The 23,246-nt window shown below is 50.4% G+C and overlaps 8 protein-coding genes and 1 non-coding gene across 9 annotated transcripts; 3 read left to right on the forward strand and 6 right to left on the reverse strand.

The window, feature by feature from the left end:
* Nucleotides 1-255: 255 nt before the first annotated feature.
* On the forward strand, nt 256-2,858 carry C8Q69DRAFT_179018 (putative aspartyl-tRNA synthetase). The gene is made up of 3 exons (XM_028625848.1): nt 256-764; nt 820-1,541; nt 1,594-2,858. The coding sequence occupies exons 1-3, from the start codon at nt 539-541 to the stop codon at nt 2,710-2,712; spliced, it is 2,067 nt and encodes a 688-aa protein (XP_028488306.1). The 5' UTR covers nt 256-538; the 3' UTR covers nt 2,713-2,858.
* Nucleotides 2,859-4,130, reverse strand: C8Q69DRAFT_178947 (nuclear movement protein NudC). Its single transcript, XM_028625847.1, has 3 exons — nt 3,536-4,130; nt 3,124-3,445; nt 2,859-3,036 (listed from the first exon to the last, which is right to left on the reverse strand). Exons 1-3 carry the CDS (start codon nt 3,776-3,778, stop codon nt 3,005-3,007), a joined length of 597 nt encoding a protein of 198 aa, XP_028488307.1. The 5' UTR covers nt 3,779-4,130; the 3' UTR covers nt 2,859-3,004.
* A 643-nt stretch (nt 4,131-4,773) lies between these two features.
* On the reverse strand, nt 4,774-7,676 carry C8Q69DRAFT_179022 (hypothetical protein). The gene has a single exon (XM_028625849.1). The coding sequence runs from the start codon at nt 7,406-7,408 to the stop codon at nt 4,823-4,825; it is 2,586 nt and encodes an 861-aa protein (XP_028488308.1). The 5' UTR covers nt 7,409-7,676; the 3' UTR covers nt 4,774-4,822.
* Nucleotides 7,677-8,039: 363 nt separating this feature from the next.
* On the reverse strand, nt 8,040-10,975 carry C8Q69DRAFT_178943 (hypothetical protein). The gene is made up of 4 exons (XM_028625846.1): nt 10,397-10,975; nt 10,026-10,297; nt 8,948-9,923; nt 8,040-8,882 (listed from the first exon to the last, which is right to left on the reverse strand). Exons 1-4 carry the CDS (start codon nt 10,687-10,689, stop codon nt 8,183-8,185), a joined length of 2,241 nt encoding a protein of 746 aa, XP_028488309.1. The 5' UTR covers nt 10,690-10,975; the 3' UTR covers nt 8,040-8,182.
* Nucleotides 10,976-11,042: 67 nt separating this feature from the next.
* C8Q69DRAFT_490750 (putative diphthamide biosynthesis protein Dph2) lies at nt 11,043-13,146 on the reverse strand. Its single transcript, XM_028632132.1, has 2 exons — nt 11,168-13,146; nt 11,043-11,092 (listed from the first exon to the last, which is right to left on the reverse strand). The coding sequence occupies exon 1, from the start codon at nt 13,124-13,126 to the stop codon at nt 11,411-11,413; it is 1,716 nt and encodes a 571-aa protein (XP_028488310.1). The 5' UTR covers nt 13,127-13,146; the 3' UTR covers nt 11,043-11,092; nt 11,168-11,410.
* Nucleotides 13,147-13,390: 244 nt separating this feature from the next.
* On the reverse strand, nt 13,391-15,258 carry C8Q69DRAFT_459667 (hypothetical protein). Its single transcript, XM_028630096.1, has 2 exons — nt 14,228-15,258; nt 13,391-14,157 (listed from the first exon to the last, which is right to left on the reverse strand). The coding sequence occupies exons 1-2, from the start codon at nt 15,000-15,002 to the stop codon at nt 13,610-13,612; spliced, it is 1,323 nt and encodes a 440-aa protein (XP_028488311.1). The 5' UTR covers nt 15,003-15,258; the 3' UTR covers nt 13,391-13,609.
* A 602-nt stretch (nt 15,259-15,860) lies between these two features.
* Nucleotides 15,861-17,271, reverse strand: C8Q69DRAFT_505287 (WD40-repeat-containing domain protein; the record flags this gene model as incomplete). The annotated part of the gene is made up of 2 exons (XM_028632691.1): nt 15,861-16,758; nt 16,901-17,271. 2 exons carry the CDS (start codon nt 17,269-17,271, stop codon nt 15,861-15,863), a joined length of 1,269 nt encoding a protein of 422 aa, XP_028488312.1.
* Nucleotides 17,272-17,441: 170 nt separating this feature from the next.
* Nucleotides 17,442-19,551, forward strand: C8Q69DRAFT_459671 (Alpha/Beta hydrolase protein). The gene is made up of 2 exons (XM_028630097.1): nt 17,442-18,308; nt 18,390-19,551. Exons 1-2 carry the CDS (start codon nt 17,899-17,901, stop codon nt 19,204-19,206), a joined length of 1,227 nt encoding a protein of 408 aa, XP_028488313.1. The 5' UTR covers nt 17,442-17,898; the 3' UTR covers nt 19,207-19,551.
* A 3,567-nt stretch (nt 19,552-23,118) lies between these two features.
* C8Q69DRAFT_t41 lies at nt 23,119-23,189 on the forward strand. Its single transcript has one exon. It is a non-coding gene; the product is annotated as a tRNA-Gly (tRNA).
* The last annotated feature ends 57 nt before the right edge of the window (nt 23,190-23,246 follow it).

A 23,246-nucleotide genomic window follows, 5' to 3' on the forward strand; every position in this document is an offset into this window, starting at 1 on the left:
TCCTCCCTCCATCTTAGTCTTCCCAGCCACTTAAGCCGCACACCGATTATTTCTCCGAAAGGAGAAATAAAAGGGCGCAGAGAGCCAAGAGGACCGAAGAGGAGGGATAGGTTCGAATATAACACACTAGGCTTTCATCATCTGTTTTTTAGGAAATGTTAGTTTTGATTCTTTTGAATCGAGTGTTCTGTTGAGAATAAAACAGAATGGTATTGATGTTTGGGGAGGAAATTTAGCACTCACTTGTACAAAACTTGGAAGGATGAAGAAAAAAAGGAAGCAGAAAATGATGCGCTGGGAAACATTTAATTTTCGCTGGCCCGCGGTCGGATCGGAGGAACGTGCAGCCGGGTGTGGTTGGATTGGATTGTTACTTAGCTTCGGAGCTCTGCGGCGGAATTATTATTGATTTCCGTTGCGATTGTTCAACTCTCTGGTTTACAGGGCCTGGATATAATTTCTGTTTCTGTATCTCGTTTCAATTAGTCGGTGTTCAATTGATCAGAGGATCAAGGATTCACTCATTTTTCTAGTCGCAATGCTGCTGAGCAGCGTGGGACGAAGCTCCCTCCGTCTCCGCGCAGCTCCCCGCGAGAGCTACATCGAGATATCAAACTACATCCGTGGCAGACGAACTGGTCTGGTTTCAGCAGTGCGGAACAGACCGCAGCAGTTGCGACAATTCTATGTGCGACAGTGTCTATATGATCAGCCGCATATAGAATCGTCGAGACAGCCGTTTTTGGAACAATACAAGAACGCGGGTATGGAAGTCGGTTCTATAGTCGCTAATTGCAAGCTGATTACTTATTTCAATAGTTGAATTTCCACGCGCCACTTATAATTTCCAAACATTCCTGTCTGAAGCCTCTCCAGGGCAAGAAGTAGTCCTCCATGGCTACCTTGGAAACAGAGTCGACTTGTCGAAGAAGCTCTCCTTCGTCCGGTTGACGGACCCTACCATGAAACAGAATATCCAAATCGTCGCGTCGGCGAAAAGTGGAGCATTTGAGAAACTCAGGTCAATTGCGATGAATAGTCCTGTTGCTGTGCGAGGAATTGTCCAGCAGAAGAAAGGAAGCAAGTCTGAGAGAGACTCGCCGGATACGGAGAAGATTGAGGCATGGGAAATCAATCTGGAGGAGATACACGCGCTGAATGACTTCCCAAAGGACATTATCATGACGTCCGAAACGGTGTTTCCGCCGGAGCAGCGGTATCTGCAACTACGAACGGACGGTGACTTGAGGGAGGCTCTTCGATTCCGAGCACAGGTGCGGAATATCTGCAAAGAGGAACTGGACCAGTGTCAACCTCCGTTTGTGGAGATTGAGACTCCCTTGCTATTTAAGTCTACTCCGGAGGGCGCTCGTGAGTTCCTGGTCCCGACTCGGAGACGGGGTATGGCGTATGCGCTTCCGCAAAGTCCCCAGCAGTATAAGCAGATCCTCATGGCTAGTGGGATTCCACGATACTACCAGTTTGCGCGCTGTTTTAGAGATGAGGACCTGCGAGCTGACAGACAGCCTGAGTTCACGCAGGTGAGTTACACGTTTTCTTTCCTGGCGTCATGAGATTTCTAATGGATTGCAGCTCGATTTGGAAATGTCGTTTGCGACGGGAGAGGATGTAATGACAGTTATTGAAGGAGTCATTCGCAAACTGTGGTCGACTTTGATGAAGGACCCTGTCCCGTCTGGCCCCTTCAGACGAATGCCGTATCAAGAAGCCATGCGCCGTTACGGTTCAGACAAGCCCGACACCAGAATCGGAATGGAGATTGCGCCGATCGACTACCTTCTACCTGTTGATCTGGTAAGCAAGATCACGCCGCTTGTTGATCCCATCGTGGAGGTCTTTAAGTTCGAAGGAAACGACAACGACCCCAAAGAGACGCACCGGTTCATTACAGAGTTCCTAGACTCCCCAGCAGGAGCACCCTTCAATGATAATCCTGAAGGTGGACCGGGTATTTTCATCTATGACGCCAAGAAGCCACTATGCGGACTGCAGCCTTTCGGCTTCGAAGCTGCGGAGAGAATTGAGGAAATGCTCGAGCCTGACCACGGCGATCTCATCGTCCTGCAGGCTCGAAAACGAGCCCCATTCTCTGGAGGCTCAACGCCTATAGGTGATCTTCGTCGGGCTCTGTACACTGCTTCTGTGAAGAAAGGCTTCAAACCAGCAGTACAAGGCTTTGACTTCTTCTGGGTTGTTGACTTCCCTCTCTTTTCGCCCTCGACAGATGCAGAACCTGGCCAGGGAGGTGCTGCTGGAATCTCATCTACGCATCATCCTTTTACGGCCCCCAAGACCGCCGCGGATGTAGACATGCTCCTCACGGATCCGACCCAGGTCGTCGCAGACCACTATGATCTCGTCGTCAACGGCGTCGAACTTGGCGGTGGGAGCCGTCGTATCCACGACGCCAAGGTCCAGGAGTTTATCCTCCGAGATATCCTGAAGATGCCCGCGGAACGACTGGCTGACTTCTCCCACCTTCTGGAGGCTTTGCGAGCAGGATGTCCTCCCCACGCCGGTATCGCACTGGGCTTCGATCGTCTCGTCGCCGTTATGCTGGGCAAGGACTCGGTGCGAGACGTCATTGCATTCCCTAAGACCGGCAAAGGTGAAGATCCCATGGTCAAGGCACCGACTCCCATGACGGAGGAATCCCTTGAGACCTACCATCTCCGACTCCGGGATGAGTAAAAACGGCAAGAAACGACTTCTGCCTGTATTATTGCCATGATACCCAACTCTCTTCTCATGTTCTCCATGTCTGTATGTCGCCATGGAAAAGGTTTCTTCGGGAGAAATTGTAATTGTATGTATATAGACACTGCTACTGAAAATATGAAGCACGGATGTTTATGCCTCCAATTTCCGAATGGTATGAATTCATTTTTTCCATATACTGCTTCCATTAGAGAGACAGCAGAATTCGCTATGCTATGCTTTATCAAATCAACAGAACGTAACACTTCTTCGTAGTCTCGTAACTTTAACCGATCTGAGCGTTCGAGAAATCCATCTCTGCAGAACAAAAATCGTTAGCGCACGCCCCAAAGACAAGAGTGAAGGGGGAAAAAAGAAAAAAGAGAAGATAAAAAAAAAACATACCAGGATGTTCCGCCTGGAACTTCTTCAGAATATCCCTCTTCCTCTGCTCATCACTAGTCAACCCGCCCATCTCCTTCTGGCGCTGATCATACATCATCTTCTCGACCATCGCTCTCGTCTGGCCATCGAGATCGCTCAGACTCGAGTTCTCAGGCTGGATTTTCGACACGTCGATCTTAGGCGCGCTCGTTACGATGTGTGCCCACCATTCCATCTTGTTGACTTTGTCCAGGTGGATAGAGATTTCTTTTCCTGGCGGTTGGGAAGTTGTCTCGAGAGTCCAGGTTGATTCATCGGCGTGAATTGGATGGGGGAAGTCGCCCTATACACCGCAAAAAAAAAGACCATGGTTAATTAAAAAAAGAAACAACCCCCAAAAACCAACTGCAAAGCAGGTAGGTTCTTATCTTACCTCCAAAATCGGCTCTTGTCCCTTAACCCCAACCTTGATACTCGTCTTCGTAATCTTAACATCTAGATCACGACCCTTCAGATTTCCCGGAACTGGAACCGTCACTTCTGCTTCGCTGATGGTCTGCTTCCATTTATATGGCAGTTGGGCTTGTTCGGCGTCTTCTTTGGCTTTGCGCTCCTTTTCTTCTTGTTCGCGTTGGGCGATGTCGACGGGCGTGGGGTCTTGTTCGGGGTCGGACATGGTGGGATGAGTGTTTGGGTATGGGGTTTATTTGGTGAAAATTCTCTTAAGAGGGGGTTGGTCTTGCGAGGTAATGAGTATTTCTTCCGTAGGATGCTCCTGGGGGGAGAAGGCGCGGGGTATGGAGGGGTTCTGGTTAGAAGGTTATCTTCTGTGTGACCTGATAGGGATGAAGAAGGCCAATTCTCAGTCCCAGAACAAGAAAAAAAAGAAGATAGGATCCAAGATACCACTTACTGATCGAGAAGAAGTTAGAAAGCAGAGAGGAATGAAGCTTAAACTTCCAGCTCCGGGACGTCAGGTTCGAGTAACTTCTCTCAGCAAGGCGGTGGGGATCCCCGCGAATACTCTAAGTAATGCAGTGCTAACTTCTAAATAGCCGCGAGAATCACCCCTAACTATATGTATGTACTTGCTACACATCAGTATTATCGTCAGTCAACTGGGTTTGGTTCCTCTGTTAACTTATCAACCTCGTGGACTTTTTGGGAGCTTCTTTATTTTAGGGATAATGCTGAGTATATCAGGTTCACCTTTCCTTGCCCCCATAATACATAATCATCTGTTTGCAGCCACAATACCCGCTATACGTTACGGTATGTACTATGAAGTCTTTAACTGTCTAAGAGATAGTCTGGAAGATGGATGCCGGAGATGAACGATAGTGTTAATGTATGCGAAGTAAAGATAATATCAGGTTCTTAACTAAGAATCAAACAATCATCAGATGAACTCGATACAGCACCGGCTGCAGCTGTGAAACAGATGGCTACTTTTTGTACCAGATATTTAGATGCCTTGAACTCCAGCCAGATAGTGATGTCCATAAAAGTCAAATCAAGTCGAGATAGATGGCTCGACGTCCCAAAGAATCCATACGCCGGGCTCCCTCCGCCGGTATGGCTCCGCTGCCTACCGGGCAGATGCAACTTTGCGCCAAGGTAACGACCAGAAGGTAACGACCAGAATCAAAGGCAGATAGATGACACAAGTGAGAAGTAAAATCTACGGACAAGGACAAGGAAGAAGAGCGATACCCGTCTCCTATCCGTCCGTGTTCGGAGTCGACATGTCCTCGAGATTCAAATCAGCATCCACAGCCATATCTGACACAATATGATGCTGCTGAGGATGCTGCGGACCGCTATGTGCAGTGTCATGCGGCGCAGTGCTCCGATCCCCATCCTGGATATGGCCGAAGAACTGGCCTGCAAATTCGGCAACCTCATTCGCGATCTTCCGCTCGAGGATATCCTCCAACATTTCCATGTCCTTCTTCCACTTCTCCTCCTTCCGCGCTCGTTCTTCTTCCGCCCGACGGCAAGTGCCATCACGCTCCCGTACCTTCAGACAGTTCGGGCAGAGGTAATTCACCTCGCAGTAGGAACATGTGCAGGGTGGGTTCGCCGCGAAGCAATCCTGGCACACGTGGATCGAACAGCTGGTGCACTCTCGCAGGACACTCGCGCAACGTTGTCGTTGGTCTCCCACTGCACGGTACTGGGGGCAGAAGAAAGACTGGCAGCCTTGCCATCTCGGAACGTCCGTGGCGGCTTCGAAATATACAGACGAGGGAGACGACGAACGCGACCGATTAGAATAAGTCGGCGATCCTGCTCGAGATGGCCGTCGATTTCGAGTACTCTGCTCTGGCTCATCGAGAAAGCCTTGCATGCCGACCGGAGTATCCGCGGGATGATCACCGACTACACTGCTGGCTGAAGAATCTCGCATTCTAGCCGCACCAGGAGTATCGTGCTGAGATACAAAGACGTTGAGTCCCGGCAGAGAGGGACCAGCCAAACGTGCCTCCAGACTCGCTGCTGTCGGGGTAGGCCTGCTTTGGATCGCCATCTTTTCCAGAGCTAGATCCTTGTATCCGCAGATACGCAGACGGAGACCGCGGAGGTCATGCTCCATGCAAAGTGGTTTTGAACAGCTCTTACAGTGGACTTTCCACTGCGGAGAATCATAGCATTCCTGACACAAGTTGCGCGGACACGCTGATACCTGGCGGGTAGGCGGGCCTAACAACCAACGCATCATCTCGATATGACCCGTCTCGAGCGAATAGTCCGGGTTCCGGGGGTCACCATACGCATCCTTAGGGAAGGTCTTGCTCCATTCATTCGTCGAATATTCAGGGTCTTCCCAACCGTGGCCCCGTGGCAAGGGAACAGCTCGGACGAGGTCAACGTCTCGATTGGCAGTTCCAATGCTGATTCCACCACCGCCAGAGAAGATGGGTTCAGTACAGCACCAGTGGAACTTGAGGGATGGATACTGGGCAGGGCCCACTGGATTAGCTGTGTTCATTATCACGGCATCCGACGGAGGCTCCTGCATGATGCACGGGGAAATAGTTGCACCAGGCGCCCACCAGAACGTCTCTGCAGGAGCATCATTCGATGTCCGTGGCCTATACCGATGATACGGCCTATCGTAAGCACAGCTTGCACATAGAGTCTTTCGACATCCAACACAGTGCATCAACACGCTGCATTGCTCGCATCTCTCGGAGATGTCCTCGAAGCACGAATCGCATTTGATATTCTCGACAAACTGCCTGTGGCTGCGTCTGAGATGCACAGGGGCCATCTTCCCTTCGCCACGTGCCCTTCCATCTCCCGTTCCCAGCGGTTCTCCATAGCATCCAGACTCATCATGTTCCCAGAGTTTGCCGTCTCTCTTCATCGGGTACTCTCCCTTCTCGCTGACAGGACCAATCCAGTTCTTGGACCTCCAGAGTCTGTCGAACACCACCCATACCTCCGGTGCACCTTGCGGGACTCTCATCGAGACATATCCGCGTCGTCGGAAGCATCGGCCAGCGGGCGTCGTACACCACGCCGTATCCGTCCAGATTCCCAATTTGTGGCACAGGTTGACCAGTTCATGGGTAGGCTCTGAATCCGAGTCCTTACGCAGCAGAGAGGATGATAGATAAGGCCGTCGTCGGTGATGTCGACATCTGTAGGTGTACAGGCTTTTCAGTGCAAGCTGCTTCGTAGACGCAGAGCTTCCGATATTCTTCGACATGTCAACATCATATTGGAGCCCGAACATAGTCAGATATGGAATGATATGATATTTGAGGGAGACATTCTTGCAGCCGCGAACAGAGAGATGTTCCAGTGTTTCTCGTCGGGAGTGTAACACGGTCGAGATGAGGATCTGTCCAGACACCGCTGTATTATCCAGTTCCAAGCTCCTCAGACATGGGCTCAACGGTATCACCACGGTCATCAGCAGCTGATCAAGCGCATACGGACGGGATTGTCGTGGAGTGCCAGGATCAGGACTGCCTGGGATCAACGGGCGAGTCTGCGTCCCCGACGGGAAGAGTAGACGGAACGATAAGTATTTCCATGCTGTGGGGTACGATTTTAGGAAGTTTCGGAGATACCGGGAGGTGTGGTAGAGTTGAAAGATGGTATCAGTGGGCGATTGGAGGAGCAGAGATTCGAGGATTGGGGCATGAGTCGAGAACACGCGCTCAAACGTTGACAGCGGGCGCTCGACGGGAACGGCAGCTGGAGTCTTCGCATTCCCTATGATGGACACCGTCTGCGCGGGCGTCTCAGCCATACGAGCAGCCTCATGTCCGGCGAGGTTGTTTTCCGGAGACATGGAGGGCGTCTCACGTCGAGTGCAGAGTCGATCGGAGGGTTCGAGGGAGAAGCGTAGGGGGGAGCGCAGACATCATATGGCGGGCAGAGAGGACGCTGTTGTCGGAGGGTGGGCGACAGAACACACATCCAGGACGTCCACCCTATCTCCAATGAATCGAGCAAGGGGACTGACCTGGCGAGTCGGGATCTGGTGGCATACAATCGAGCCCAACACGTTGAGCTGGCAGAGCGTCAACAGGAAGTTCGAGACGCTGGTGCCGTCATGTGATAGGGCGGAGGCCCGCCCGAGGTTTCTTTTGTTAATTAGTTAGTTGTTGAGTTAACCAACTTATCAGTCAGTCCCTTGCCAGCCCCCTTGGGGAGAATACGAACAGTGCTGGTGCCAATAGTCGCTGTCGATCGGTTGGTTATGCTCTGGAGCAGCGATAGTTCGTCTCCTTTCAGTCCGATCGGTAGGCCATTTGGGCCGCGTGACATCATATAGCATCAATATTGAGGTTATTATACCTTTTTATCTCTTTGCGTGTTATTGGTCTACTCTATCCAACTGCAGTCTGCAGTTGTTTCCTTTATTAAGAACCATCCTGATTGATTATAGCATTTCAGATGTAACACTCGAGAGAGAGGGGTAAGATGTATTTTCTTTCCAATCCAATGTTGACAGGAGTATGTATGTATCATGCAGACAAAAAACCAGACAAAAAAGCCTGAATCATGCATCATATAGAGCAGAGTTATCCGACCAAAATGCATAGAACAATAAGACCATCTATCAAGAGTTCATCTTCTCTCTTCCTCTCTCCAACGCCCGTTCTCTCAACATCCACACATAAGCCAGCGCTGCAGGGGAGCCACACAGAGCAGAGACAACAATAACAGAAAGGAGACCCCCGCGCAGTTCAATCCCAGGAGCCTTAATACGTGCAAGATCCCAAACAGTGAAAACACTCCAGAGGAAGATAGTCGACGTAAGTGAATTCGACGGTGCAAGAAGATGATAAGCGAGAGAAAGTGAAAGTCCCTCCTGTTGAGCAATCCCCGTAATAATGCGTAACAGAGACGCCGAGCTCGTCAGAACAAGTACAAGCGCCAGCGTCCCCCAGAGATATTTAATATCAGAATTCCCTTTAAGAGCGGAAATGTCACGTTCACTGGATAATCTGAACAACTTCATCGTCGCGAAGACCATCGCAGGGTAGAGCAATTGTGCTGTTCGCCAGGAATAAGTCATGTTACTGAGGAAAGCGCTCGAGTCGGATAAATTCAACTCAGGTGCAATGGTCGTGATGGCCGGAGTCGCACATGTCAAGATGAGGACTGGCAAGAATGTTCGCGCTGTTGGAACGGACATGGCTCGGGGCGCGGGGAAGTAGAATGATCTCTTCTGGCTGACTAGCACGTAGAGGGAAATGTATAATATTGAAACGAGGTCATATCCGAAGATATAGGCCATCGCTGACCAGAACGTAGAACTGTGAAGAAAAGGTCATATGAGCCACAGGAAGAAGCATCTGATGATAGGATGGGAACCACTCACCTCCAGAGAGGGGTCATGGTAGATCCTACTCTATACGACTCAATTGTCCATATCACTGAGAGGACTAGTGGATATAGACTAGAATATACTTGCGCGTTTTGTTGTAGCGAGTGATTCAAGTCTGGTTTTGGTAAAGATTCACCAAACACAGAACCCAGACGAGAGATCAGAAAGGTAAGCAAAAGGCCCAGCACGAAGAGCAAGGTGTGCGTTCCCGCGCGTTGTTGAGGTCTCATCCGTATCTCGTCATCAAACCCCCATGAAGTCGGAATTGAGGGTACCGGAAGGGCTGCAAACCGTTGACCGGCACTGAACCGTGAAGCTGTTTCGGAGATCATGAAGCCCGCCGGTAATTTTGGGATGACCACGAGCTGCAGGAACTTCGGTATGGGACCGTCGAGCATCTGCATCTTTTGCACCTCATGACCCTGAGCAGAAGCACCTCTTACTATTTCCTCTCGGGAATTCTGAAACCGTCGAAACATCTCGGTGATGGAATCCTGGCTAGGATCTGGTTCTTTTTGTAGACCTTCCGCAAGTACGTTTGCCAGCGCAGCTGCACTTTCAATCGCATGGCCGCCACCTGCGCCGATGATGGGATGGATCTTATGAGCAGCATCTCCCACAAGGACCATTCGGGGACCAAACCACTGCTTCATCACGCCCTCCTCCAGGGTGATATAGACGGAGCGCTTCTTGCGCTTGTAGAAATCGCCAAACGTCACGCCGTCCACTACGTGATCACTCAGATACTTCTGGACGAATTCCTGCTCCTCTTCCGCCGAATATCGCTGCCCATAGGGACCTGATGTGACCTCTTTGCTTGGAATGAAGAAGGCCCAGTACGTCATCCCATTCTGACTGGGAGAGATGAGATATGTGCGTTTTTCATGGACGGAAAGGTAAAATGCGGTCTCCGATATGGTTGGGACATCGAAAGAGCTTCCGAATATGCAGCTATAAGTGCTTGACATGGCTATTCATTTGGCACAGATTTTAATCATAGACCTTCCCAGAGCATCATATCGAATTTCGTCGGGGAAATTGCTACTGGGAAGGTAGGTATTAACGAACTTACATTTTGCGTCTTCTTCTCCTAGGAGATCAGATTTATCTTCTCGTGCAATCCTCCACATCTCTTGTCTGACTGCGCTGCGTACCCCGTCTGCCCCGACGACAATATCTCCTGTCCATGTGGAGCCATCCTCGGTCGTGACCGTTACTCCGGATTTAGTCGAGGAGATGTTCTTTACACGTTGGTTCGGATGCACTCTAGACTTATCTTTCAGGTTTTCGTACAAAATCCGAATGACGTCTCTTCGCGCTATAGAAATCAACGGGTATCCTATACTGCAGTCAAAACAATCAGCTAAAAGCCACCGAATATCGAAGCAACAGCTCCCGAAAGAATAAAGCAGTAAGTATATATATCAATATAGGCAAACCAACGTTTCAACCGAGTCCCTTCCATGATTCTTCCCATTTAATAATACCTCCCCCGTCGGCCCGATAACATATACTTCTTGAACGAAAATAGAGCATTCTTTCATCGCATCATAGCAGCCTAGTTGGTGGATGATACGGGTTCCGTCAGGTTGCATCGCCAAGACATAACCCATGTCTGGTGCGATGGTGGGATATGCTTCTAGTAATTCGTACTCGATCCCATGGTGTTCTAGCATGTTGGCGAGTGCCATGCCAGATACACTGCCTCCGACGATGAGGACTTTGAACGGAGCCATTTTTTTGAGGCAATCTCAAAATTCGAGTTTATGTTGACTTGAGCTTGAAATGGCGGAGCTGTGATCGAATGGAGGAATGGACGCTCTATTGTATTTGTACACACGAAGTAAAAGAAAATCATCTGATACAATATAATTTCCAACGATATTAGATCTCGATTGGAGAACGCGTTAGCAGCCCAAGGTGAGATTCAAAAAAATCCCCCAGCTAAATTACGTGGCTCGTCAGTATCCCGAGATTAGGCCAGCTAGTTAGCAGCAGCTAGTGAAGCGATGTCTGAAGGACTGTCCAGTCGATGTCACGAGCTGGTCAAGCCGGCGAATTTTATTTCTATAGTTCGCTGACTTGGGGGCCGAAATTGACGGGCCGGTCTGAGTGTTTGAATTGGCCCCCATTGTCCGTCTTTTCTTATACGCGCGTTAGAGCGGGCCTCACAGTTATGAGCCAAACTACAAAGGGATGCAGAAATAGCTTAACTTGTGTGAAGAATGCAAATCCAAAAGAGATCTATGCACTGGGCACTTCTAATGTTGGATTCTGGTTCAGAAGACCATCAGATGGCGTCAATGGTTCAGATTCATAAGTAACATGCGAGATGAGAATGCCGATCTATATATTTTGAGAGGTATCGCTGATCATAACGCCCTGTGATGCATTCTATAGAAAACGCCCCAAGTACACTTTTCTTTTATCGTAAATGCTGCCAGATGCAATGGGCCATTAATGCTTCTCTGCCGAATCTCCCACCGTGTATCCTCTCGCAATGCCCTTGCGGCCTTCCACCACGAGGGTGCTGTCTCGCTCTTCATCCTCGTCATAGCGAATGTCAAAGTCACTTCCCAGACCCTTCCATGTGCGCTGCGAGCGTAGGAATTCTGCGCCCGGGGACAAAGCCCCTCCAATCATGGCAACATCACCCTTCGCTCGTCGCGCCAGAGCTCGAGCTGCTGCAGGACTCCTGGCAGTACCGTCCGATGCAAAAGCAGCGGAGTCTTGCATCGGCCGCGAATACGAAACGTATCTACCGGTGCGGAGGTCGAATTCAGGCGGTGCTGATTCAGGCTCAGACATATCGTCCTCGTTGACCTCATCACCGGTGGTCTCGTCGTTGCCAACAGTTTCAGGGCCGTTCTGTTGATCTGCAGGCATGTTCTTCCGAGCTTCAGCATCATCCAGAATAGTCTGGTAGTCACTCCGCCATGCGCCAGTCCAGACACGGTCCATATCGCCCTTGAGCGCCAATTCCAGCTCATATGGCGTGATGACCGGCTTCCAGAAGTCCTTGCTGTCCACGAGCGAGCTCTCCCAGCAGCCGATCACGACCCATCCTCCAATCTCGCTAAAGTTGGCTACTTTAGCCGCGTTCAGCTTGCCAACGACGAACATGTAGCTCTTCTTGCCAGCGGCAGCGATCTTTGATTTCACATGGTCCACGATATGAAGGTAGTTCTTCACACTGAGGGTATTAATGAGGATACCCCAGACAGGGACGGTGGTCAAGGAGGTCAGGATGGCATAGCGGCGCCGCAGGGCAGCTGCCGTAGAAGCAGGCAAAGACTTTACTTCTTCGTCTGGCTTGTCCGTCGGATAGATATGAATTGCTGCGACGCGGGAAGACAGCGTCAAAAGGAGCGCGGTGGGTGGATCCGAGATGTGGAAGAGCTGCCACTCTTGCAACGAATCCGCATTCTCTGCCACAGACTCCGGCACTGTCCTATTCGGTATAGCAGACGAGGGCTCGTGCAGAACCTCCGTCGCAAACAAATTGCTGTATCCCTCCTCCACTAGCCTGGTATACACTAACGGCACATGATCAGAGTAGGTCACATCCGCAGCAATGATCACCTTGGTATCTTTTTCCGGATACGTTTCCTTAAATGCCTTTACCAAATTATCCAGCGATAGCGACTTATGCGTAAACACATATATGACCGGTAGTCGCGCCGTCGGGGACAGACAGGACCGCCCGTAATGCACAACCACGTCGGCGTTGACATGTTCCGCAGCCACCTCGTCCACGCAGCATGTACCGTAGGATGTGTCGGCCAGAATGTACATTTTTGGAGACTCTTCCTCCGCAACATCGATTGTAACCTGCGATATATCCTTCTCAAGACTCTGCATCGTCGATACACCGTTCGTCGTCCCGGTCGCATGGTCATTTGCGCTCGCTACATCCTTTCTCTGCAATCCGCGACTCAGCAATTGAAATACCCGCGGTGCATCCGGGAGCATATCATCCGGAAACTGCAGAGCAATACGCTTCCATCGCCCTTGGCGGATCTCTTTCAGAGTACGTTCGATATCGTAGGTGATGGCGAGCTCTTCATCCGATAGCGTCTTGCTCGTATCCGGCGCCACTGCGGGCGTGGTGGCTTCGAGGATATGCGTGTCTGGGGTCGACAGGATGGGCGCTGCCTTCATTTCCTCGGCCATCTTGAGCGTAGGTCGTGCCCCTGGTGGGCGTTGATTGTTATTGTTATTTCGCTGTTGGTGATGGCTGTAGTAGCGGGGTAACTTTTCTGGAAATTTTCCAGGCACTGCCTTTTTTTTTTGGCTTCGGATCGTCCGTGTTCGGGTTACCCCGCGGTCAACAGCAGCCAATCGGCGGGGCTGCGAATTAATTATTCTGCCATGCATGCTTACTGGTGATTAACATATTTATTGTGGTATAGTTTTGGTTTCAATGGCTACGAGTCTTTAATTTCAGCTATAATATTATTCTCGATGAAATATATTTCTAGTTAAGGAACATGTTGAAAAGTGTTGCTGTATCGTAGACAATTATACCAGCTTTGAGTACGCCATGCAGTTGAGGATAGAGAATGTCATCCTACATTCTCAGCCATCACATGTACAGTGAGAGGTTTAATTTTAATTATCTTATGGTTCCTCCTATATATACATCTGCACATTCCATCACAGATCCGCACGAGCAGGCTCACCAGCCCACACACGACGGATCAGTTCGCGGATGGGAGCTCTCTCGATCTCTCTGGGGTTCCAGTAAGGGTTGCTGACGGCAATATCTGCTGCCTTGTCGATGTCCTCCTCCTTCATTCCATAGTCCTTCAGACCCCTCTTGACCTGCAGCTTCTCCAGCAGCACGTTCAGGCCGTGGATAGCATCTCCATTGCTCTCGGGAAGCGCCTCTGCGAGCTTCTTCATGGCCTCGGGGATCTTAGGAGCGTTGTAGGAGATGGCGTGTGGCAGGACTGCAGTGTGCGTCTCGGCGTGTGGGAGATTGAAGCTTCCACCCAGGGTGTGGCAGAGCTTGTGGTGGATAGACATGCCCACGCTGCCCAGACATGTTCCGCAGAGCCAGGCACCGTACAGAGCCGAGGAACGCGCCTCAGTAGAAGATGGATCCTGCACGATCTGGGGAAGAGACGAGGCGAGAGCTCTGGTACCCTCGATGGCCATGAGGTTAATGATAGGGTTTGTGTTGCGAGCGTAGAGCGCCTCGACTATTGCAGACTGTCAACTTCTCTTCTCTTCTCATCACTCCATCTGCAAGGCATTATGTCCTGTACTTACCTGCGTGCGCAATGGCGTTGACACCGCTAGTGGCACTCATCGATGCTGGCAGCGTCATGGTCAAGTCGACATCGTAGATGACAGTACCGGGCAAAATCTTGGGGTCACTGCGCGTCTTCTTGATGCCGTCGGCCGTCTCACCCAGAATGGGCGTCATTTCACTGCCCGCATACGTCGTCGGGATGCAGATATGCGGCAGACCGGTACGGACACTGATAGCCTTTCCCAACCCGATCGTGCTACCACCGCCAATCGAGATGACAGAGTCAGCTCCCTGTGCCTTGGCGTACTCGAGCGCCTTGTCTGTGATATGGGTGGGAGTGTGCATAGTGGCCTCGGTGAAGACACCTGCGACTTTCCCCTTGAGGATCTCCTTGAGTTGCTCTGCTTGGTCGACCTGCTGAGGCGTCGAGAGCAGCAGCGGCGCAGAGAGGTTCAGTCGAGCGATCTCATCAGGAAGCTTCTGCAGCGTGCCCTGGCCGAAGACAACGCGGCCTGGGTTGGGGTTATACTCGAAGGATCCCACCATCTTGAACGGGTGTGGTCGTGTAGTCGCAGAGGAAAAGAATCGGTATCGAGAAGCTGCAGTTCTCTTAGACCCAGATCTATTAGCAGCAATCGTAGAAGCAAGATTGGAACGAGACAACGACAATGTCAAGCAGTTCGTATGCGGAGATAAATATCCACTCGTGGTATTATTATTAGCTCCAGTCCGAGTGATCCAGTACCCCCCAGCAGGAGCAGTTCCCCTCAGACACAGAGTCAGCACCCTCATTCTTCTTAAGTTATTAGCGAAGGCGCCTGTAGAACAACCGTTCTCTTTCTCCCCTCCATACTTAGACCCCACCACTCCTTTTTTTCTTCTTTTTTAAACGTCATTGGGACAATAATATGAAACTTGTGGTCGAGCACGGCGAGGGCAAAACACTTTGCCGTCGATCGTCCCTCTTGCGGGGCAGTTTAAGCACCCCGCGACAGTTCCCACACGCAGTATAAATACTCGGGAAGTGTACGATTTTGTCAGATTTCTATACGTTCTTCTATGATAATTGTGTCATTGTATTTGATATAAAGCTCTTAAGATACCGTCTTTCCTCAATTATTTCTATGCTCCATGAGAAGAAGCATCATGAAACAATACTGCTCGTGTATATTTGCGCGTTTGACCGGCAAAGATGAAGAACTGCATTACCGGAATGCCCCACCATGATCGACTTGGAAGATCTGACTAAGTATTACGGATCTGTCATGCTAAGCTCCAGTAAGTAGTGGAAGCTTAGAATATAGATATTCGTCTATCTATGCAAATGCAAAATAACTGTCCTGGCTCCAGTAGATGCCTCTTCAAGTCCTCCCGATTGATGAATACTTCGCTGCGCTGAAGGATACAATTATTATCCCTTGGACAATGGCGTAGTCTCCCCTAAGAGGCATTTCATTAATCTACGGGGTGAGAATATCGATACAGTTGCCATGCAGCTGTACCACAGCAGAATGGTAGCATATGTAGAGTTTTGGTGGGACGCTGTCCATTTCCCTCTCAAAAATATATATCTGAAGACCAGAATAAAATCAACACCGATGCTATGCTAGTCAAAGGCACTTTTTTGTCCCCGTCGGGAAAGGAGCGCAACTAGTCAAGGTCCTTGAAGGCCATAACATGGTGACCTCCAGAACGGTCTTTTCCCTTGCCCCTCTTCCGCTTCTTGCGTCTTCTCCCGCCCTCCTGTTCCTCGTCACTGTCTTCCATGAACATCCTAGCCTTGGCACCGTCGCTGTCCTCATCGCTGTCACTGTCCATCATCTGCTTCGCCATGGCGCTTTCCTCACTGATCTCCGCTTCGTGCCAGACCTTGACGACCTGGCCACCGCCACTGACCATGCGGCCCTCAACATCGAAGCCCAGACCGACAACGCCCTCAACTTCGTCGTGCATCACCTTCGAGACGACCTTGTTCGCACCGATAGTGACGAACTCCACACGTCCGTCACCCAGGCCGACAGCGATCATCTTTCCCTTGCCCAGCTCTTCTGGAACCAGAGTGAGAGTCTCGAGGGACTCTCCACCTGCAGTGCCGCGGTCAACGATGATTCTCTCATCTTGATCGTCCCACGCGCCCTTCTCCCAGAGCGTCAATACACCACTGGCACCGCCCACAATGACCTTCTCTCCACGGCTGGAACCGGTGGAAGCGAGACCACCGATGTAAACGGAGCTGATCAATTCTTCCTCTTGGTCCTCACTGCGAACCATGACACCACGGCGGAGATCCGTGACGGCAAGAGTCGTACCACCCGTAGTCACCCATTGTTTGCTAAACCCAGAAGTACTAGTTTCTGACGGAGGCAGTGGAGTGAGAGAGGAGACGTAGTCATCGTGAGGGTGATGTGTCTGCTCCGGCTTTGCAGAGACGGCCGAGTAGGGAATTCGGAGATCATAGAGGTGAAGAGCGCTGGAATCTGTAGCAAGGATAAGGGTTTGTGGAGAAAGCGCATGGATAACCGTAGGTGCATCCACTTGCGATCCAGTTCTATAGAGCAGGTTAGCTGCTGGAAAGAAAAAAAATATAGACACATCATGCGTAGCTCTGTGGAGTCCCATTAAAAGGTAACAAATACAGACAGACTCTCTTTCAGTGCATTCGAACCTGCTAAAAGCCATTGGCCACCTACCTATCGTTCACAGGGGGGATAATGATCTTATTCTCCACGACTCCCGTCTCCGTCTTCGCAGCTTTGACAATCCCGTCCGTGCCCGCAGAATATAATGTCTCGCCGTCAATTCCATATGCTAGAGTTCGACAGCTTCCCTTGTGCCGTCTTGTCCGCCACATCGTGTCTATATGGCCGGTGCCATTGGACGACGTTGCGCTGGGTGCGCCTTCATCGTCACTGTCATCGCCATTGGATTGTTCCGTAGACGGTAGACGGAAGGTCTGCACATGGCCCGAGGACAGCCCAACAGAGACCACCGACTGAGTTGGATGGATGGCCTGGGCGAACAGGTCGTGGCTGAGAGGAAGGGTGCAGACCGTGTCGAACATGGCGGACTGGCGGTGCGAAAGGCAAGGCGGACTCGCAACTTCAGAGAGCAGGACGATTTCTTGTGGTGCCTGAGGCGGGAAAAAGTTAATGGGGGAGACTTGGCGGTGGAGCGGGCCGGGGAATCTTCCGGGGTTATACTGTATTTATGCCATCTTGTATAACTAAGAAACATAACTATATTTTATATTTATTCATTCAGACATGCAAGCCATCTTTCATTTAGCGAATTCCTTTCTCTTTTAATCTATTGATTGCATAGCTTCATATATCACAGCTTCACCCTGTTGTGTCCCACAGTCCACTTCCACTCTGGCAGGACATGGAGATATCTCGGAGACGCCCTAGGAGCTCCACCAAAAAGAAGGGCTGGTGGATCCCCTCGGTCGGAGGCTTTATCGTTAGGCTATTTAATCAAAAGCTGAAGTTCTCCCTATCTAACCTCGGCATCACCCGTCACCACCACACGGGGATCGTAGTAATCAATTAATTCACTACCTAACTAACTAACTGGAGACCAGGTCAAAGCACTGTCCGAGGAAGCTGGGATCCAGAAGGGTGCAAAACTTCCTTTGCCCTGTTGATCACCACTGTCCTCACCTACAGTCAACCTTCGTATTAACGGAACAATGGCCTGGTTCACTGAAAACACCTCGTCTTTCCTGTCCGATACCCTTGCCAACCAGCAGACCCGTCTGCCCTTTTTCGCAGTAACGGGCGCGTCGTTTGCCCTGGGTGTATACTTGCACAGCCTCTTGTCGCGGAAAGACGATACGCCTCGCATCCTCGCCTCCCCGCTAAGCACGCTGGTGCCTTCGTTGACAGATGCCGATAAGGCGAAACTGCCCATCCCTCTCGATGTGCTGCCAGGTGCGCGCGACGTCCTCACACCATATGGTTCGATTCGAGTGTATGAATGGGGCCCGGAACATGGAGAGAAAGTCGTGTTCGTCCATGGTATCACGACCCCGTGTCTGGCAGTAGGTGGAATTGCGCATGAACTGGCAGACAAGGGATGTCGAGTGATGCTGTTCGATCTGTATGTCGTCCTTTAATCCTCAACATCGTCTACCCATATCATCGTCAATTTCCCGCGGAAAGCACCTGCTAACAAGTCCAGTTTCGGTCGCGGCTATTCCGACTCCCCTGGAGACATCCCGCAAGACACGCGCCTCTTCAGCACACAGATCATGCTGGCGCTTTCTTCTTCTCCCATCTCATGGACTGGAAATGGCTCCAAGTTCCACTTGGTCGGATACTCCCTGGGTGGTGGAATCGCAGCCGCCTTCGCATCCTACTTCCCCCAGCTCCTGGCGTCTGTGATTCTTCTGGCGCCCGCAGGCTTGCTCCGCGACACCCATATAAGCTTGCAGTCGCGTCTGCTCTACGAGACCAGCATTATTCCCGAGAACATCCTCGCGTACCTAGTTGGCCGACGCCTCAAGTCGGGTCCTCTGATCAAGCCCAAGCCACGGAGCCAAATTAAGTCTTCTGGGGGAGAGGAGGTTAAGGACAGCAAATTGAGTGCTGAAGACGCCCTTACGGAAGAGCTCCAACTCGATGCGCCGCAGCGTCTGTCGAGAGCCTATCCGAACATCACCGTCCCCGCCGCGGTCAACTGGCAGGTGCACACTCATCAGGGTTTTGTCCAGTCGTTCATGTCCAGCATGCGACACGGACCGATTCTCAAATCGAGACAGTTGAAGACATGGCAGCGGCTGGGTAAAGCCCTTTCCGATCATTCCGGATTGAAAATCCTTATCCTCTGCGGCGACCATGATAATATCATCATCAGGGACGAGCTCGTGGAAGACGCGACAGCAGTGCTGGGCAAGGAGAGTGTAGAGTTTGGTTTCTTCGATGCGGGACATGAGTTCCCCAGTACGAAACCAGAGGAGGTGGCTGAAAGGATCCTGTCGTTCTGGGGCAAGGTGTGAGTTCCAGCCTAGGACTCCATCCTTGGTTACGATTTCCTTCATTCATCCCCCGTCTTGATTCTTCCGCGGTTCCATTTCAACTTAGCGCTATGCATTACGGTTCATTATTATTGTCATGCCTTGTGTTCTTTCCCATGTACATACACATACACATATAGACCTCTAGAGCAACAACTTCTGCACATGTATATACACAGTACACAAATATACATAGAGTAGACATTACATACCACATATTATATCTCTATACAGACATACACAACTCCTTTACCTATTCATGAACTACACATACATAAATCACAGCAACCAAAACCAGTCAACCAAGAAGATCCAAGTTACCTAAGTACTCAAACCTCAGGCACAAACCTTGTACAGTACATACAAACCACCATCCACATCACCACGTGTTCACGTAGCATGTACATGTACAATGTACATGTAGAGTACAATACATGCATATATGCAAGTCAACTTCAAGCCGCTGTACATATTACTTGCAGTACATATTACCCGGGAAAAAAAAAAAAAAAACTTAATCTGGCATTCCCGTCTTCACCGCCGCATAACAACAACTTTCATACCCAACCTCAGCTCCGAGAAGGTCCCTGAATCTCAGTTCCCTCGCGAAACCCTGCATTTGGGATCGTATCGTATACTGGTCGATCTGGTTAACAACGCAGCAACTTGGTTCGATTTGAAACTTTGCGGGTGGTTCGCAGATAGATGAACCACGTTGATGCTGGGGGGGTTTGGTTTGTTTTCTCCGGTTTCTCCGGTTTCTCCTACAGGGTGGGCAGTGTGGTTGTGGGCTATAGGCGTTTTCTATGGGTATATAGAATTGAGAACGGCGGTGAAGGAATTTTGAGGGAAACAGGGGGGGGTTGCTACGTCACGAGGAGGCTCACAAGAGCCGCTTGTTTTTTCAGACGAAATGCTTGCTGATATGTCCCAAGGGGAGACGGAACTGTTTGATCGACATTTGTAATATGTGTAATTGTTCAATGCAGTTCTTTCTTGATGCCCAATATCTCTTAGGAGAACATGATGGACTCCGATGTTCATCCCACACCGGAGTTGCTGATCAACCAAAATGAGACCCTAACACCGCGCTTCCAAACCATGTGCCCTGTCGAGATGATATCTAACCGTCATGAAGATGAACCAAAAGGTATATGAGAAAAGTAAAAAAAGAAAAATCAATAATGATACAAGGTGTCAAGGAAGAAAAGAAAAGGTCGAAATGTGGAATCGGAACTTGAGCCCCTCCCCCGCACTAGATAGACCGCCCCCTGCTTTGGCGGCCCCCAGAACGAGTCTTTGGTAACTCGAGCACGACAGCTCACCGCCGGCTTGGGAATAGGCTGTTCACGTTGTTGATTTGCCTCTGCAGCTCTGCGCTGTGCTGTGCGCGGTTTGACATTGCGGCTTTGGCATAGTATGGGCCGTTGCCGGTGTTAACATATTCATCTTTTGTCACTGGCGGGACATGACGGAGGGCATCTGCGGTGAGGCGTCCTTGGCCATGGTTGTTTCCATGAGCCGCTGCATTGTTTGTTCTACCAGGATGGAAAGCGGCCGTCAGTTGCAGGCAAAGGAAAGCAGGCACAGTGACAATCCTGGGACGAAAACCAGAGAGCCATACCCAGAAAAAGCTTGGCCGGGATTTGAAGACATAGTTAGGCACGCAATGTGAAGGGCAGAGATAGATGGCCCCAGAGCAACGAGCCGATCAAGTCGGATATAGCGATGCAAGAGAAAGATAACGAACTCCAATCACGCTGGGAAGAAAGAGAGAGGATGTTATATAGCGTGTTATATAGCGTTGTGAGATCGATTGACACCTTCACGAGTGCAAGTAGTATACCCAAAGAGGGAGGCAGTAGGGGGAGCCAGATGTCAAGAAGGAAAGGGACCCGGCCATGTTCGAAGAACATTATATACTCAGGCACAAATGCTAGCTCCGGTCTATGGGAAAATGAAATCGAGTCGAGGCATCCGCAGGCAACTAGTAGAAGGGAAGGGTGAGAAGGAAAAAAGGATTATAAGAAAGTGCACCTCGACCGACACCGGGGCTCATCACCACGACAGCGGATCAGATTTGTTTGGCCAGCTCAGTTGGTTCCTGCAGACATCAATCCACCAGCCACAATGGCACCCCAGTTAGATGAGCCTGGAGACAATAAGGTATGTCATTCTGCGTTGAAAAAGATGGTCATTGGATGTAATTGGATCGTTCCCCAGGCACCAGCACCCTCGGAGAAGGATATGGAGCGGATGGATGCACGGCCACAGTGAAGCTCCTGTAAGTCGTATTTGCCACATAAGATTTATGCCCGTCAGGCGGAAAAGTCGAAACATCCAGGGAATAGAGGGGTGCAGGTGTCTGTCTGGGTCTGCGCCTCAACTCTCAAGACCCTCAGGGCCCTGGTGGATACCAGAAACCATTTCGACTCGAATGGATCGTCAATTCCTAAGGTAATTTCTCCCGCCTCACTCCAAGGCAAACAGCTATGCCCTGAAGATGGTGAACATTCGGCGAGTACGGGGTTTGGACGGGTGCGATAATGATTCCGCTCCGAGTCCAGACTTTGACGACCCCGGGCGATAAGCGTCAATTCGTCGGGAGAGATGTGGAAAACGAATGCGCAGGTTGCGGGGATAGGTATGCCTTGTGATCAGCCTAGTAAAGAGGGACACCTACTCCGTAGAAGATCATTTGGTCCAGACCGATCATTTGGTCCAGACCGTACCGGCCCATCTGATCTTTCATTCCCTCATCGTCGAATATAACAAGCTACGCAATCCAAGGTGCTCGTGTCTGTGTCGTTAACGGTTGCCGCTATCCCCGAGACGTCATCATACTTGCTGCTAGGCCAACAAGAGAAAGCGTTCGAGCAGAGGCGGACGATCCTCATAATCATGCTCTCTCTAAGTATCTGTCACGGGGTCCCCTTACAACTTCAAGATGGAGCACATCCAAGAGGATTTTGTATGTCTAGGAGAGCGTGTCCTCTTGTATTCTTCGATTGCGTCGTGACAATGTTCAGTTGGTGGGAGTAAACATGCTTACGGCAGGGTGGCCTGAGCTCTTCGTTTCGAAGATCCTTCTTCCCTAGCTGTGACACCCCAATGTATTCGCAACAATTGACCACACAAGGGAAGAGTTCTCCGAGGTTTGAATCTAGACCTGGAACAAAGTCGGATGGTCGAAGAACATCTCGGGGTCACACAGTGATCCGTCCTCACATCGGCTAGGTCTGTGTAATTTGCGTCATCAGTTTGAGAGTCGACAGAAAGCTATCAGGAGAAACGATAGCCAATTAAACAACCTGTGCTTGGCCACCTAGACAATCGGTTTCTGTAAAACACCGATTTAGGGATTGTTGAGATCCGATGCGCGCCGGGACCTAATGTTCGGGGAGATTGGAGAAACGCCTTGTGGGACGTGGGTTCACTTAATGTTCCGGACCGCGCAGATCCTACAAGTAGCATGCATCCTGTTAGGCACCGGGGACCTGGTACCTGATTTCGCGTGACCCCTAGGTTGAGGTCACCTAATGAAATGGCCTGTTTCAACTGTCCTAGTAGGAACAAGAGATGCCCCTGGTAAGAGACCGGAGCTTCATTCGTACTCCATCTGGGTGAGAAGGATATGAACTGCGCCTCGTGCAGGGTATGAGGGTGCTAGCTGTCTAGTCAAATCGTCGGCTATCGAAAACACATGAAGCACGGACTGGGGGTTGTTGATGAATGGATCCATGATGATGATGATGATGATGGCTGCCTACCTAGGTTAGACACCGAGTTTGCAGTTCTAATCAATTGAGTATATGAAACTGTACTGTTTATCATTCATCAAGAGAGATCCCCATTCAACGAGCAGCCAATCATAACCTGTTCACATCTTCTCCAGCATCATTGGTCTAGTGGTAGAATTCGTCGTTGCCATCGACGAGGCCCGTGTTCGATTCACGGATGATGCAATAGAACCACCAATTTGCTTTTTTGCTTCTGCCGCTCTTTGTTTTTGAACCCGGGAA

Source organism: Paecilomyces variotii, assembly GCF_004022145.1.
Source record: "Paecilomyces variotii strain CBS 101075 chromosome Unknown C8Q69scaffold_2, whole genome shotgun sequence".
NCBI classification, from domain to species: domain Eukaryota; kingdom Fungi; phylum Ascomycota; class Eurotiomycetes; order Eurotiales; family Thermoascaceae; genus Paecilomyces; species Paecilomyces variotii.

Excerpts from the sequence above, each read along its gene's own strand:
- C8Q69DRAFT_179022 (XM_028625849.1), bottom strand. The coding sequence starts at position 7,408 with ATGTCTCCGGAAAACAACCTCGCCGGACATGAGGCTGCTCGTATGGCT.
- C8Q69DRAFT_459671 (XM_028630097.1), top strand. The coding sequence starts at position 17,899 with ATGGCCTGGTTCACTGAAAACACCTCGTCTTTCCTGTCCGATACCCTT. Across the intron at positions 18,309-18,389 it reads CGAGTGATGCTGTTCGATCT|TTTCGGTCGCGGCTATTCCG; the intron begins GTATGTCGTCCT and ends TAACAAGTCCAG.
- C8Q69DRAFT_179018 (XM_028625848.1), top strand. The coding sequence starts at position 539 with ATGCTGCTGAGCAGCGTGGGACGAAGCTCCCTCCGTCTCCGCGCAGCT. Across the intron at positions 765-819 it reads GGAACAATACAAGAACGCGG|TTGAATTTCCACGCGCCACT; the intron begins GTATGGAAGTCG and ends TTATTTCAATAG. Across the intron at positions 1,542-1,593 it reads GACAGCCTGAGTTCACGCAG|CTCGATTTGGAAATGTCGTT; the intron begins GTGAGTTACACG and ends AATGGATTGCAG.
- C8Q69DRAFT_490750 (XM_028632132.1), bottom strand. The coding sequence starts at position 13,126 with ATGGCCGAGGAAATGAAGGCAGCGCCCATCCTGTCGACCCCAGACACG.
- C8Q69DRAFT_178947 (XM_028625847.1), bottom strand. The coding sequence starts at position 3,778 with ATGTCCGACCCCGAACAAGACCCCACGCCCGTCGACATCGCCCAACGC. Across the intron at positions 3,446-3,535 it reads GACAAGAGCCGATTTTGGAG|GGCGACTTCCCCCATCCAAT; the intron begins GTAAGATAAGAA and ends TGCGGTGTATAG. Across the intron at positions 3,037-3,123 it reads GTTCCAGGCGGAACATCCTG|AGATGGATTTCTCGAACGCT; the intron begins GTATGTTTTTTT and ends TTTGTTCTGCAG.
- C8Q69DRAFT_178943 (XM_028625846.1), bottom strand. The coding sequence starts at position 10,689 with ATGGCTCCGTTCAAAGTCCTCATCGTCGGAGGCAGTGTATCTGGCATG. Across the intron at positions 9,924-10,025 it reads AGGAGAAGAAGACGCAAAAT|CCATGTCAAGCACTTATAGC; the intron begins GTAAGTTCGTTA and ends CCAAATGAATAG. Across the intron at positions 8,883-8,947 it reads ACCATGACCCCTCTCTGGAG|TTCTACGTTCTGGTCAGCGA; the intron begins GTGAGTGGTTCC and ends TTTTCTTCACAG.
- C8Q69DRAFT_459667 (XM_028630096.1), bottom strand. The coding sequence starts at position 15,002 with ATGAGGGTGCTGACTCTGTGTCTGAGGGGAACTGCTCCTGCTGGGGGG. Across the intron at positions 14,158-14,227 it reads CAACGCCATTGCGCACGCAG|TCGAGGCGCTCTACGCTCGC; the intron begins GTAAGTACAGGA and ends AGTCTGCAATAG.